This window comes from Mytilus californianus, unplaced genomic scaffold (genome assembly GCF_021869535.1).
Source record: "Mytilus californianus isolate M0D057914Y unplaced genomic scaffold, xbMytCali1.0.p SCAF_5, whole genome shotgun sequence".
In the NCBI taxonomy this organism is placed as follows: domain Eukaryota; kingdom Metazoa; phylum Mollusca; class Bivalvia; order Mytilida; family Mytilidae; genus Mytilus; species Mytilus californianus.
The window spans coordinates 61,213,184-61,229,594 of NW_026262701.1; the positions used below are offsets into that span (position 1 = coordinate 61,213,184).

General features: G+C 32.6%; 1 protein-coding gene across 2 annotated transcripts in view; it reads right to left on the reverse strand.

Annotated features, from left to right (window-relative positions):
• Positions 1–16,411, reverse strand: part of LOC127701133 (uncharacterized) — a 131,195-nt gene that overhangs the window by 92,881 nt on the left and 21,903 nt on the right. For both annotated transcript variants that reach the window (XM_052204924.1, XM_052204923.1), the window contains exons 5-7: positions 11,640–11,690; positions 5,080–5,196; positions 1,946–2,001 (exon numbers count right to left, since the gene is read on the reverse strand). In XM_052204924.1, the coding sequence (XP_052060884.1) occupies positions 1,946–2,001; positions 5,080–5,196; positions 11,640–11,690 (224 nt within the window). The remainder of the gene's footprint in view (positions 1–1,945; positions 2,002–5,079; positions 5,197–11,639; positions 11,691–16,411) is intronic.

Sequence of the window (16,411 nt, forward strand, 5' to 3'; positions counted from 1 at the left end):
AATCTGGTTAATTATGTCAGTTTTGGTTTGATAACATCTCTATTTCTGACAATTTATGTCATATGTGCTACTATTACTATTTATTTTTTTCTTTATATCTCCTTAGTTGACCCCTTGTCTAGGTGAAGCTATTGAATTATGTAATATGTTATTATCGTTTTAGTGTTTTTTCATTCATTATTATCTTCTTGTATAAAAGTATATATTTTGTGTATTTTGATATAAGAAATTTTTTTACAAATAAGTATAAATTTTGCAATTTACTTTCTTGTTTCTCCATTCATTTATATATTCACTATAATGTCAAAAAGAGCTTCTCGATGAATTCAGAAAGTTACACCTCAAACATCAGATGGATTGTTTTGGTTGAAGGAGGATAGCATAAAAATATCTTAGAGAAAGGAAGGCTTGAGTGCAAATGCAATGCAATTTCCGATATAAACAATGTTTCCAAGGTTCATAACTCTTTTAAAAATATTTGATCGGCACTGATTTTTGAAATTATCTAAGACATTGCTGATACAAACCTATGATATAAGTTTCATAAAAATCTGGCAAGAATTGTACACATGAGAGCGCTAACAATGCAATTCTCCATATAATTAATATTTCCAAGGGGCATGACTCTTTTAAAAATAGTTAACCTGGCCTAATTTTCAATCTTGTCAGAGACATTGCTGATATAAGATTTACAAAAATCTGACAAGAATTGTACTAACAAGACCAGACTGACAGAGGTACGGACAGACAGACGTACATACCCCCATTATTTCTATGTCCTCAGCAATGCGTCACACAGGGGACAATTATCTATCAGTTTTGTATGTAATCAAACACAATAAAATTTTTAATATCAAAATCTTACCCTTGTGGAGCTACTAAGTTTAACTTTAGTTATCTAAAGGGGTTCATGTTGCCTGTGCTTTTTTTTAAATATCCCAATTTTTCATGTCTATTTTGTTTCTATATATAATGGTCTTGTCTATTCTTCGTCCACAACAACTGTTTTCATTTCAAACTTTGCATGAGATTAGGGTTACCTGTATCATTGGTTTATACATTTTGTAATTTCTTTAGACAAGATACATTAACCAATTCTCCAGAGTATTATCCCTTATAACTATCACTCAACAGGTTTTTATAGTACAGTCTCAGTATTGGAGCACCTGACTGCCTCCTCCCCTGGTTTTGGAAAGGTTAGTGTTGCTTAATCTCAAGTTTTCTGTTAATGAATTGTGGACTGCTAATATTCTTCACATGACTATTGTTTTGTTTTCTAGCTTCATTCGGTTGCTCTCGTTGACCTATTCCTCACATCTCCTTTTATTTGTGTTGTTTGTCATTACATCTTTTATTTTGGATATAGTGTTGACTTTCTTTCCCCGACCAACAGTTTTTTATTGCCCACTTCTTTTTTTTTTTATTACATATTACAATGACCTGGAAAGTCAGCTTTATTATAAATATAAAGAGATATGCTATGATTGCCAATGGTACAACTATCCATTAAGACCAAAGTACAAAGAGGTGAAAAATTAAAGTCACTGTACAGCCTTCAACAATGCATACTGTCTAGTAAGCTATAAAAGGCCCAAGGATGACGAAATATGGACTATAATTAAAACCTTTAAACCCCCCTGCATTTGTTTGCACCTGTCCTAAGTCAGGAACCTGATGTTCAGTGGTTGTCATTTGTTAATGTGGTTCATAAGTGTTTCTCATTTCTCGTTTCTTATATAGATTAGACCGTTGGTTTTGCTGTTTGAATGGTTTTGCACTAGTCATTTTTGGGGCCCTTTATAGCTTGCTGTACGGTGTGAGCCAAGGCTCCGTGTTGAAAGCCGTACTTTGACCTATAATGGTTTACTTTAACAAATTGTGACTTGTATGGAGAGTTGTCTCATTGGCACTCATACCACATCTTCTTATATCTATATAAACTTACTTTTTACACATTTTTCCATAAATGTAGTTGCGGAGTCATCCCACTTCAAACATGATCTGAAAAAAGAACATTTACAACATGATATCAATAGTATAATCATATGCAAACAATTAAATCAAATGTATATTTCTTATCAAATTCCTGCCTTTATACAACTTATATATGTTCCTGAACAAGAAATTTTCATAAGAATGATTCAACATTACTTTTCCTTGATTTCGTTATTATACTTTGAACATGAATGCAACTATCAGTTAAACAGCAAATGTTACATTAAAACAACATGAATGAGAAACAAAGAATACACTGGAAATATTTGACGAAGTTAGACAGAGCATACATATGCTTTACCCCCAAAGAAAGGTATATATATTATTCTAATGACTTTCTTCAAACGCTTTGAGTACACAACTGTGGTAAAATATGAATATATTGTATGTCAGCTGATTGGAACACCATGATTTATTTGGGCTGTTCCATCAACGATGTATGCTTTTTATGAATGAGTTACCCAAGGTCAATCGGTGTAAATGATGTCATTGAACGATCACGTAAGAATATAAGCATTACAACAATTAAGTATGATTCAACATTACTGTTATAACAGGAGATCTTAACATCGTTCAAGACCGAGAGTTAAAATCATTCCTCAGTAAAGGACCTAAATATCGTCCCCCGTCAATAATTAATTGGAATGAGTGTCGTAATATCATCCACGACTCACTCCATACTTACTGTCTGAAATGGATAAAACGGGAAAAAGCTGACAAAAAATCTTTGGACTCTTTTTTTAAATCAGTAATGAACATAGTTGATATACGTATTCAACATTTTAAAGAACATTTTACTCTTAACAATAACCACAATAAACCTATTTCTCGTATCAAACATAAACTAAAAGAACTAGCCAAGGAATTTGTTTTTGTCCCGGCCGATAAAGCTGCTAATAATATTATTATTGTTTGACGTAAATTTTACATTGAGGTTCTGAAAAAAGAAATCACCAATTCACCAACATTCCAACTGACTCCATTTTCAGAAAACGACATCTGTAACAAACATAAACTTTTAGCTACCGCTTTACAAGCAGAACCAAATACAATGAAAGTCCCAACTATGTATTGGCTTCCGAAGCTACACAAAACACCTTACAAATATAGATTCATTTCGTCTTCAAGCCATTGTTCCACTACTAAATTGTCTATTCTTCTTACCAGTACACTTGGTACAATCAAAAACCTGATAATAAATTGTTCAAATAAGGCCTTCGAAAATAGTGGAATTAATTACTTTTGGAGTGTCAAGAACTCGTTGGAAGTACTTGATAAATTGCATGCATATATTGGTGATTTTGAATCTGTTCAAAGTTTTGATTTTTCTACCCTATATACCACATTGCCTCACATTCTCATTAAGAAAAAATTCACACACCTAATTAAATGGGCATTTAAAAAGTCAGAATGTGAATATATATGTTCAAACTCTTTTAGGTCATTTTTTAGTAGCAATAAACAAAAAAACTATGTCAATTGGACATGCTTTGATACTATATATGCCCTTGAATTTTTACTAGATAACATTTTTGTTCGCTTTGGAGATTCCGTATATCGTCAGGTTATCGGAATTCCAATGGGGACTAACTGTGCACCACTTATTGCGGACCTTTTTTTATATTGCTATGAGTTACAATTTATGACAAAAATCAGTAAAGACCCATCGAAACAACATCTGATACACAAATTTAATAATACTTTTAGATATTTGGATGATATTTTGGCTCTCAATAATGACGACTTCAGTATGTATACTAAAGAAATTTATCCTGTTGAACTTACTTTAAATAAAGCTAATACTAACAATGACCACTGCCCTTTCCTCGATCTTGATATCTATATCATTAACGGAAAGCTTAATACTAAAATATATGATAAAAGAGATGATTTTTCATTTCCTATCGTTAATTATCCATTTTTAGATGGTGACGTTCCCTTGTCACCATCTTACGGTGTTTATATATCTCAACTTGTACGATTCGCTCGTGTATGTAACAATGTTTTAGATTTTAACGAGAGAAATTTATGTATTACTGAAAAATTATTACACCAGGGTTTTCGATATCACAAACTAGTCAAAACATTTACTAAATTTTATCATCGGTATAAGGACATCATTCGTAAATATAGCTCAACATGCAGACTTCTTATACGTTCAGGTATTTCACATCCATTTTTTTATGGAAATATTCTTTATAAAGCACATATTGAAGTCTGGAGCTGGCATGTCAGTTAACTGCTAGTAGTCTGTTGTTATTTATGTATTATTGTCATTTTGTTTATTTTCTTTGGTTACATCTTCTGACATCAGACTCGGACTTCTCTTGAACTGAATTTTAATGTGCGTATTGTTATGCGTTTACTTTTCTACATTGGCTAGAGGTATAGGGGGAGGGTTGAGATCTCATAAACATGTTTAACCCCGCCGCATTTTTGCACCTGTCCCAAGTCAGGAGCCTCTAGCCTTTGTTAGTCTTGTATTATTTTTAATTTTAGTTTCTTGTGTACAATTTGGAGTTTAGTATGGCGTTCATTATCACTGAACTAGTATATATATTTGTTTAGGGGCCAGCTGAAGGACGCCTCCGGGTGCGGGAATTTCTCGCTGCATTGAAGACCTGTTGGTGGCCTTCTGCTGTTGTCTGTTCTGTGGTCGGGTTGTTGTCTCTTTGACACATTCCCCATTTCCATTCTCAATTTTATTCTACGGAAAAATGCACGAATGTGAACTGAAAGTCATCAAACACAGAAATATAAACAAACGACGATAAAAAAATTTGAAAGCCAATTTTCCTAAAAAATAAAAGTAGGATAGTAAGTTAACTTCATCCAAACCTGCCTAAGTATGTTATTGTAAATCGTTTGGCATGTCACTTATTCAGTTTTCTTGTCTTGTACGTCAATATTAATAGTGTGTTTAATTACGGGAGCAGCAAATATTTCCCTTCACCTAGAGTGCTTCAATCCAAAAGAATTGGTGTATTTGTCCTATCTCTCTTGATAAAATATTGGCATAAAGTGCATACCTGTGGTAAAATCATAATAAATTCAAGCCCCCATGAATTATTTCTTAAATCTTACTTTTCTGCCACTGAAAGGTCTTCCTGAATTGCCAGTGTCAAGGCCTTCACACCAAATACAGAGCACTCTTTGATCTGAAAAGGCAGCTTCAGGAATCTTTCTGGCGATTTACGTAACCTGAAATATTTTTAAAAATAGTTAATTCAGAACAGCACTTCTCTAACAATAATATTGTTTCATCTTTAGTTATTTATTATTTAACATTTGCTGCATGTTATGAAGAATTACTGTAAATTAAGAAATGATTGCAATGTTTACATCAATTTGAATATCTGATATTTCAATTTTGCATAAAATATTCTATTGAAACATGTACTTAAAGAGTTGAAATATTGTCAATGTCAGTAATTTGTAGCATAACACTAAAATGCACACATTCAATTCAGAATGTTAAGTCTATATTTTTTAAATATCATTTAGTTACATCAAGTCAAGAAGAACAAACAGGGTAACATGTGATGAAAATTTTCCAAGCATAAAATGATACAAACTGAACCAACTTTTTTTGTAATTTTTTTTTTTCAATAGAACAGTTAACACTAAAAAATGTCTATCTAATGCAACAAATGTTACAACACATCAAGATGAACTATTATTGATGTCTTATAAGTAATTCTTAATCAGAAACTTTTGCAAAAGAAAAGGATATGAATTTTAAAACATGCATTAGATTTTTTTTTAGGATTTTGCCATTTTTCTAAATTTTAAGGACATTTCAAAGTTTATTTTTCACTCTAAACACAGGATGGGAACCCTGCCATTATCTTAATCTTTTCAACTGCAGTAAAAATCAATACATCCTTCTATGTTGTTGCCAATATAAGATAATTGATAGCAATAATATTAAATAGTGGATAATGATTTTCTGCTTTATGTTGTATTCTTTAGTGACATCTATTAATGTCGAGTTTTTCTCACACTCTTACCCTATTTGTTTACAGTTTTTTCTATTTCTATTTCTTGTTCATGTCAAACACAACTTTTTCAATTGGTTTTCTGATTTTGGCTTATTTTAACACTTGTCAAGCATTCTAGAATTATTTACAAGCAGTTTCAACTTCTACTTGATGATGGACAACAGATTTTCCATGAAAATACAGCAAACGATCAAACACGCTTTGAAATTTTTCCTTAGCAATTGTTGTCATAAAATGTAACCAAAACTGTATTTTTCATGAACATGCATCAAGGTATGATTTTCTAAATAAGCCTAACAGACAGTTGTGGAATATATAATAGCAGTGAAAGTTTACAGTACTTAGTTAAGTGTACCTAATTTAATTGGATGATTTTTAACATGTTTAAAGCAAATAGCAATTTGCTAATTAGGTTTTACACCCATTTTGGAATGTCATGCCAGAGGTTGGCAACTATATATGATCCCATTTAGTTTAATGTTAAATAAGTGAATTTCTAAAAAGTTCTCAAAAATCAAAACAAATTTTCCTAGTATTGTCATGATGCTCATCATAATTTATTTTTAGTACTTTACAATAATAATAACTTTTTTCTATTGATACGTTTAACAAATTAAAAAAACCAATTCAATTTCAAATATTGCTGCCAAAACATGACAACTTTACAACCAGCATAGTCGTAAAATTGCCTGTGTGCTAGTTTGATGAGTCCAACATTGACACAATACTTTTATGATCTATAAGCAGTCTCTACTTCTGATTCTTTTAAACTAATTGAGAGATGTGTGACCAAAAATTTGTAAGGGTTCCGCGGAACCCAGTGTCTCGCCTACTTTTCTGTTAATCGCAGGCTCAACAAAAATGAGGTCGCAAATCAATAAAAATATTCCTCTTGATACTATCTTCTGATTGTTAGAAGCTTCTGTCCAAGTTTGGTAAAAATCCAGGAGAGTTTATGAATCTAATAATGTTTAAAAACTTTAACTGCAGACTGAATGTAATGTTAACTGGAAGAAAACAAAATTTCCTTCTAGATACTAGCATTTGATCATTAACAAGCTTCTGTAAAAGTTAGGTTCAAATCCAAAATAGTATAAGAAAGTTATTAAAATTTTAATAAAATGCTTCGCTGGGCGCAGCTTGATACGACCGCAGAGGTCGAACCCTGAACAGTTGGGGCAAGTATGGACACAACATTCAAGCTTGATACAGCTCGGAATTTGGATTGTGATTAAATATTTGACACAGCATAGGTTTCTGACACAGAAAGAATGTGGTCTAAGAACTTCAATTTTTTTAATTTTCCTATTATGGTCCAATGTCCAAAATCAAAATACATGGTTAGATTCAGCATATCAAAGAACCCCATATATTCAATTTTTGTTGAAATCAAACAAAGTTTAATTTTGGACCCCAACTTGGACAAACTTGAAAACTGGGCCCATAATCAAAAATCTAAACACATGTTTAGATTCAGCATATCAAAGTACCCAAAGAATTCAATTTTTGTTAAAATCAAACTAAGTTTAATTTTGGACCCTTTGGACCTTAATGTAGACCAATTTAAAAAACGGGACCCAAAATTAAAAATCTAAAAACACGGTTAGATTTGGCATATCAAAGAACCCCAATAATTCAATTTTTGATGAAATCAAACAAAGTTTAATTTTGGACCCTTTTGACCTCAATATGAACCAATTTGATAGCAGGCCCACAAAATAAAAAATCTAAGTACATGGTAAGATTCAGCATATCAAAGAACCCCATATATTCAATTTTTGTTGAAATCAAACAAAGTTTAATTTTGGACCCCAATTTGGACCAACTTGAAAACTGGGCCAAAAATCTAAAATCTAAATACATGTTTAGATTCAGCATATCAAAGAACCCCATATATTCAATTTTTGTTGAAATCAAACAAAGTTTAATTTTGGACCCCAACTTGGACCAACTTGAAAACTGGTCCCATAATCAAAAATCTAAACACATGTTTAGATTCAGCATATCAAAGAACCCCAAAAATTCAATTTTTGTTAAAATCAAACTAAGTTTAATTTTGGACCCTTTGGACCTTAATGTAGACCAATTTAAAAAACGGGACCCAAAATTAAAAATCTAAATACACGGTTAGATTTGGCATATCAAAGAACCACAATAATTAAATTTTTGATGAAATCAAACAAAGTTTAATTTTGGACCCTTTTGACCTCAATATGAACCAATTTGATAGCGGGCCCACAAATAAAAAATCTAAATACATGGTAAGATTCAGCATATCAAAGAACCCCATATATTCAATTTTTGTTGAAATCAAACAAAGTTTAATTTTGGACCCCAATTTGGACCAACTTGAAAACTGGGCCAAAAATCTAAAATCTAAATACATGTTTAGATTCAGCATATCAAAGAACCCCATATATTCAATTTTTGTTGAAATCAAACAAAGTTTAATTTTGGACCCTTTTGACATCAATATGAACCAATTTGATAGCGGGCCCACAAATAAAAAATCTAAATACATGGTAAGATTCAGCATATCAAAGAACCCCATATATTCAATTTTTGTTGAAATCAAACAAAGTTTAATTTTGGACCCCAATTTGGACCAACTTGAAAACTGGGCCAAAAATCTAAAATCTAAATACATGTTTAGATTCAGCATATCAAAGAACCCCATATATTCAATTTTTGTTGAAATCAAACAAAGTTTAATTTTGGACCCCAACTTGGACCAACTTGAAAACTGGGCCCATAATCAAAAATCTAAACACATGTTTAGATTCAGCATATCAAAGAACCCCAAGAATTCAATTTTTGTTAAAATCAAACTAAGTTTAATTTTGGACCCTTTGGACCTTAATGTAGACCAATTTAAAAACGGGACCCAAAATTAAAAATCTAAATACACGGTTAGATTTGGCATATCAAAGAACCCCAATAATTCAATTTTTGATGAAATCAAACAAAGTTTAATTTTGGACCCTTTTGACCTCAATATGAACCAATTTGATAGCGGGTCCACAAATAAAAAATCTAAATACATGGTTAGATTCAGCATATCAAAGAACCCCATATATTCAATTTTTGATGAAATCAAACAAAGTTTAATTTTGGACCCTTTTGACCTCAATGTGGACAAAGTTGATAACGGGGCCCAAAAATCAAAAATCTAAATACATGGTTAGATTCAGCATATCAAAGAACCCCATATATTCAATTTTTGTTGAAATCAAACAAAGTTTAATTTTGGACCCCGATTTGGACCAACTTGAAAACTGGGCCCATAATCAAAAATCTAAATACATGTTTAGATTCAGCATATCAAAGCACCCTAAAAATTCAATTTTTGTTAAAATCAAACTAAGTTTAATTTTGGACCCTTTTGACCTTAATGTAGACCAATCTGAAAACGGAACCAAAAATTAAGAATCTAAATACACGGTTAGATTCGGCATATCAAAGAACCCCAATAATTCAATTTTTGATGAAATCAAACAAAGTTAAATTTTGGACCCTTTAGACCTCAATGTGGACCAATTTAAAAACGGGGCCCAAAATCCAAAAACTTAATACACGATTAGATTCAGCATATTAAAGAACCCCAAGAATTCAAGAATAAAACCCCATTGAAATTGATCAAGAAATAAGCAATTTATAGGAAGTATCTTCTTTTGCACAATACTATGCAATTGAATATTTCTTGCTATTGTGCAATACTGTACAATTGACAATTTCTTGCTATTGCGCAATATTGTGCTATTGGATATTTCTTGCTATTGCGCAATACTGTGCAATTGAAGATTTCTTGCTATTGCGCAATACTGTGCAATTGAAGATTTCTTGCAATTGTGCAATACTGTGCAATTGAAAATTTCTTGCTATTGCACAATACTTATTATATAATAATTTACACATCCTGTTTGGTGTGTATCTCCTACCATATCATTATTATTTGCTTTTAAATATTAATCAGAAATAACCAACTTAAAATGGAAAATTTTAAAAGAAAAAAAAAAGGAAAAAAAGAAAAAAAAAGAAAAAAAAAAATCCCCCCCCCCAAATTTTTTGAACCCCCTTATGATTCATCACCCCCAAACTCAATCCCAGCCTTCCCTTTGTGGTATGGTACCTTGCAGTACAATTTCAGAGAGATCCATACACTTGAACACAAGTTATTGTCTGGAAACTAGAAAAATGCTTATTTTTGGCCCCTTTTTGGCCCCCAATTCCTAAACGTTTCGGGCAATTACCCCCAAACTCAATTCCAGCTTTCTCTTTGTGATATGGAACCTTGTAGTACAATTTCAGAAATATCCAAACACTTACACACAAGTTACTGTCATGAAACTAGAAAAATGCTTGTTTTTTGCCCCTTTTTTGGCCCCTAATTCCTAAAATTTTGAGGCAATTACCCCCAAAATCAATTACAGCCTTCCCTTTGTGATATGGAACCTTGTGGTACAATGTCAGAGAGATCCATACACTTACACACAAGTTATTGTCTGGAAGTTACAAAAATGCTTATTTTTGGCCCCTTTTTGGCCCCTAATTCCTTAACTGTTGGTACCATAACCCCCAAAATCAATCCCCACCTTCCTTTCGTGGTATTGAACCTTATGGTAAAATTTCATGGAGATCCATTCACTTAAACTAAAGTTAGAGTGCGAAAACCAATGTGTCTTCGGACGACGCCGGACGACGCCAGACGACGACGACGACGACGACGACGACGACGACGACGCCGCCAACGTCATACCAATATACGACCAAAAAATTTTCAATTTTTGCGGTCGTATAAAAACTTTAACCACAGAGTGAATATGTTGTTTCCTGGCAGAAAATCTAAGTCCATTTAAAAGTAAAATACGGAAAAAATGGATTTATTTTTTTACAAAATTTCCTTCTAGATACTAGCTTTTGATCATAAGCAAGCTTCTGTCCAAGTTTGGTACAAATCCAAAATAGTATAAGAAAGTTATTAAAATTTTAAAAACTTTAACCACAGAGTAAATATGTTGTTTCCTGGCAGAAAATCTAAGTCCATTTAAAAGTAAAATAAGGAAAAAATGGATTTATTTTTTTACAAAATTTACTTCTAGATACTATCTTATGATCATAAACAAGCTTCTGTCCAAGTTTGGTACAAACCCAGGATAGTTTAAGAAAGTTATTAAAATTTTAAAAACTTTAACCACAGAGTGAATGTAAATTCCCAGCAGAAAAACTAAGTCCATTTATAAGTAAAATACAGAAAAAATGGAATTTTATTTTTACAAAATTTACTTCTGGATACTATCTGATGATCATAAACAAGCTTCTGTCCAAGTTTGGTAAAATTCCAGGATAGTTTAAGAAAGTTATTAAAATTTCAAAAACTTTAACCACAGAGTGAATATTTGTGGACGCCGCCGACGACAACGACGACGCCAACGGAATGTAGGATCGCTATTTCTCGGTTTTTTGACTAAAGTCGAAGGCTCGACAATAAAATGATAAATTGGTCTCTTACAAATTACTTGCTACAATGAATTATTCTAGCACTACTTTTGACGTCTGTTAAAATTGGTCTAGCTAAATGGTGAATTGCTGTCTTCAGGTGCTTCAGTATAATATTTCTCATAAGAAGTGAATCAAACTACTTACCATCTGACACTTATAGACTCTGCTTCTCCACCTTTATCAACAAAGTAACAACTGAAAGAGAAAACCTGTCATCAAGAACTGAACATAAAATTCAATAACAGCTAGACACAAATGCAAAACCACCAAGTCTGGAGGTATAAATCAATTAACAAGTAGTAGTTTACCTAAAAAAGTCAATTTCCATCTAAAACTTTGAAAAAAAGGAGGAGGTATGAAAAGTGCCATTAATTGGTCCCATAAATTGCAAAACTTGCTCTCCCAGTAGTTACCCAAATTGGCCTGAATGATGCAGTGTAATGATGACTGCTAACAATTTAAATCCATTTATCAGCAAAATACAAAATCAAAGCGCGAAAGCGCTGTAAAGGCAGTTAATTACAGGTTGTGTGTATTTTTAGTCCAGTTATATCATTATTTTGCATAGTACATTGTACTTATCAGAGGTGGCTTTCAGTATTTAAGATTTAGAATTCTCTAATGATATTGAACAAGTTTTATGAATGTCATATTCTGAGCACTATATGAAGGCGATTGTTCTCACTTGTTTATGAACTAGTGCATTATGTCCAGTTTGTACCTTTTTTATCTATGTTTATAGTCAAATACTGTTTAAAATAGTTTGGCATTTTCTTTTTAGTAATAAGTAAATGTTATCAACTGTATTTTATTCAACTTTGCAAATGTGGTTTGTTACTGGTAAGTACAATGTATGGATGATAGTTGTTTCATTGGCAATCATAACACATCTCCTTATTTATATAATGATCTATATTCAACGACCTCAGGTACAAAAAAAATATATGTAACTAAACTATGATGGGAAACCTTTGACTTCTTTCTTTTATATAAACTTTTGATTTGGTACCATAGAACTATGTAGAATAAATGTACATTGCAACATGTCAACTCTTTCAATGACAATACTTTTTTTAGAAACTATAACTCCAAGCAAAATTATATTTCCAAGTATAATGTAATTTATGAATGAAACAAGAGTGCACACGCTGAAATGTCTCGCCTTCTTTACTAATCATTGATATTATGTTCATAGTCCTAAATATAAAGCTTTATTACAACTGTCACATAAACTTAACATTAACCAAGTAAACTAAACATTGACCAATGAACCAAGAAAATGAGGTCAAGGTCAGATGAACCATGCTAGGCAGGCATGTACAGCTAACAATTCTTCCGTACAACAAATATAGTTGACCTATTGCTTATAGTTTAAGAAAAACAGACCAAAACACACAAAAATTAAAACTGAGCAATGAACCTTGAAAATGAGGTCAAGGTAAAAAAAAAACCTGCGTGACTGACAAATAGATCATAAAATATTTCCATACACCAAATATAGTTGAACTATTGCATATAGTATTAGAAAAAAAGACCAAAACTCAAAAACTTAACTTTGACCACTGAACCATGAAAATGAGGTCAAGGTCAGATGACACCTGCCAGCTAGACATGTACACCTTACAATCATTCCATACACCAAATATAGTAGACCTATTGCATACAGTATAAGAAAAACAGACCAAAACACAAAAACTTAAATATAACCACTGAACCATGAAATTGAGGTCAAGGTCAGATGACACCTGCCAGTTGGACATGTACACCTTACAGTCCTTCCATACATCGAATATACTAGACCTATTGCTTATAGTATCTGAGATATGGACTTGACCACCAAAACTTAACCTTGTTCACTGATCCATGAAATGAGGTCGAGGTCAAGTGAAAACTGTCTGACGGGCATGAGGACCTTGCAAGGTACACACATACCAAATATAGTTATCCTATTACTTGTAATAAGAGAGAATTTAACATTACAAAAAATCTTAACTTTTTTTTCAAGTAGTCACTGAACCATGAAAATGAGGTCAAGGACATTGGACATGTGACTGATGGAAACTTCGTAACATGAGGCATCCATATACGAAGTATGAAGCATCCAGACCTTCCACCTTCTAATATATAAAGCTTTTAAGAAGTTAGCTAACGCCGCCGCCGGATCACTATCCCTATGTCGAGCTTTCTGCGACAAAAGTCGCAGGCTCAACAAAAAAGGAGTTCTTAATTAAGAAATAAACTGATTCGCTGAGCGCAGCTGGATACACCCGCAGAGGTCAAACCCTGAACAGTTGGGGCAAAAATGGACACAACATTCAAGCTTGATACAGGTCTGAATTTGGATTGTAATTAAATATTTGACATATTATAGTTTCTGAATAAATGTAGTCAAAGAACTTGAAATCGGTTATATGAATTGAATTTATATTCAATTTAAGATTTCTTGCTGTTGTGCAATACACTGTGCTGTTGCGCAATACTTAATAAATCTGTTGCCAGACTATAAACAAATAAAGTTCAATTTCTTCTCAATGTCATATTTGAAATTTATGAAAATCAATAGGGAGATTACATCAATAGCTATAAATAATTCACCAAAGTTTCATGCGAACTGCTTAAAGCATTTTTGAGTTGTTGTCAAAAAACTGGAAAATCCCCCCTTTTTTAATGAATAAAACCCCATAACTCAGAAATGTAAAATCTAAAATTTATAAAATTCTAAAGGGAGCTTAAGGATTGATAATTTAGTCTTAGATGCAAGATTTTTTTTATCAGTTGTTAGTGGCTTTGAACTAGCTGTCAGTAAATGCGAGTACTCTCAGATCTGTACTTAGTGTCTTTTTGTTGTTTGGATGTACAACTACCCGGCCACGTCCACTTGTAATTGTATTTATCCATCTGATGAGTTAAGCCTCTTTCAACTGATTTTTATAGTTCGTTCTTATATTGTACTGTTACACCACTGTCCCAGGTTAGGGGGTGGGTTGGGATCCCGCTAACATGTTTAACCCCGCCACATTCTGTCTGTACATGTATGTGCCTGTCCCAAGTCAGGAGCCTGTAATTCAGTGGTTGTCGTTTGTTGATGTGTTGCATATTTGTTATTTGTTCATTTTTTGTACATAAATTAGGCCGTTAGTTTTCTTGTTTGAATTGTTTTACATTGTCATTTCGGGGCCTTTTATAGCTCACTGTGCGGTATGTGCTTTGCTCATTGTTGAAGGCCGTACTGTGAACTATAGCTGTTAATTTCTGTGTCATTTGGTCTCTTGTGGAGAGTTGTCTCATTGGCAATCATACCACATCTTCTTTTTTATATTTACATCAACAGATATAAACAATTCACCAAAGTCAAGGTGAGACAACAAAACTTAGTTGTAAGATCTCTGAAATTTTTTACACGGTACAAGTTTTTCTAATTGTTGGAGATTGTACGGTGACAGTAACACCTGTAACTGCTTAAGCCATTTCTTATGCACTTTGGTTCGATCAACTCACTGAATATCATACCACATCTCCTTATTTTTATATGCATTACAATTTACATGTGCATGTTATTGTAAATAATATTTATATATATATATATATATATATATATCAGAACAAACTTCATTGTGTCACTTTTATTTATGCATCCTTTGGCACAATACAAGTTCTAAAATTACACAATAAAACAACTAAATGTTATTTCAGATGAAAGTTTTGTTTCAGTTCCATTCATAGGATTTATTAGAATTTTGTATGTTTTGCCAAGTCCAATAATTAGCTCTATGTGTACGTGTTAATTGGAGACTTTTCTATCCCGTATAAGAGTTTTGGAACTAATTCTGTTTCTTTTTTTGAAAAAAGTGAGCAAACAAATCTTGCACATTTAAACCTTTGTCTGCCATCACACTGTCACCTGGATCACATAATTGAACTATTCTACATCTTTCAACTATTTCACAGTCACTGGTACAACCAACATATGCATTAGAGACATAGTTGACTAAACCACCAGGTGTCGAACATACAAGTATTTTCAGTGTTTCTGTTATTATATGATGAAAAGGTTGCCTGAGCTCTAGGAGCTTTAGGTTTTATCACGGGATATTCTGTGCTGTCAATAATAATCCAAGTTGTAGGAAACTTTAATTTGAAGTTGGATGGCGAAAAATACCTGACTAAACCACTAAATGGCCAAGTGTTAGCCTCACGCCACTGTTTAGACATAAAAACAATCCATGTTTACACAATATTCTTAACACTAGTTTCAATCTAGAATCTAGACAGTTCAAAGTTGGTTGTATAATGCCTCAATTTCATCAAAGTCATAAAAAAACTGATTTTCAAATGACACCCTATCAATTTGAAAATATATGTATCTCAAACAATGTGCTGCTGGACCAAGTGTGGTCAAAACAAATAAAAATTTAGTATACAACTCTAAACCGGTATAAAAATGCATGGCTGTGTCACGTGTCTTCATTTCAAAATTCTCTGCTGAAAATATAGGCATTGATGGTGTTTGCGTAATTCCATCTGTGAAGCTCAACATTAGCTCGGCAGTTGGTGGTGGACAGTCATAAATCCTGTCTGCAGTATGAATGACTTCTTCAGGAAAACCAACTTTACAATCAAAACTTTCCTCTAGATTTCTACTACAAGTTTAGTTCTTTTGTTTTCACAGGAAACTGCCCTGATTTTTCTTTTTGTGGACGATTCAGTCTCTTGCTTGGTCCAGGAAAATAGGCTGGGAATAGCAGTAGACTTAAGTCTCTGTATGGTGGGTTTGCGCCCTGAAAAAGGTTATAAAACATTAGTTTTTTGATAATTAAATGAACTTCCATTAGCAATGCATACTTTGTACTACCTGGCAAAATATTAACTAGATTTATTCATTACAATCTGGATAAAACTATGTTAGCCTGATTCAA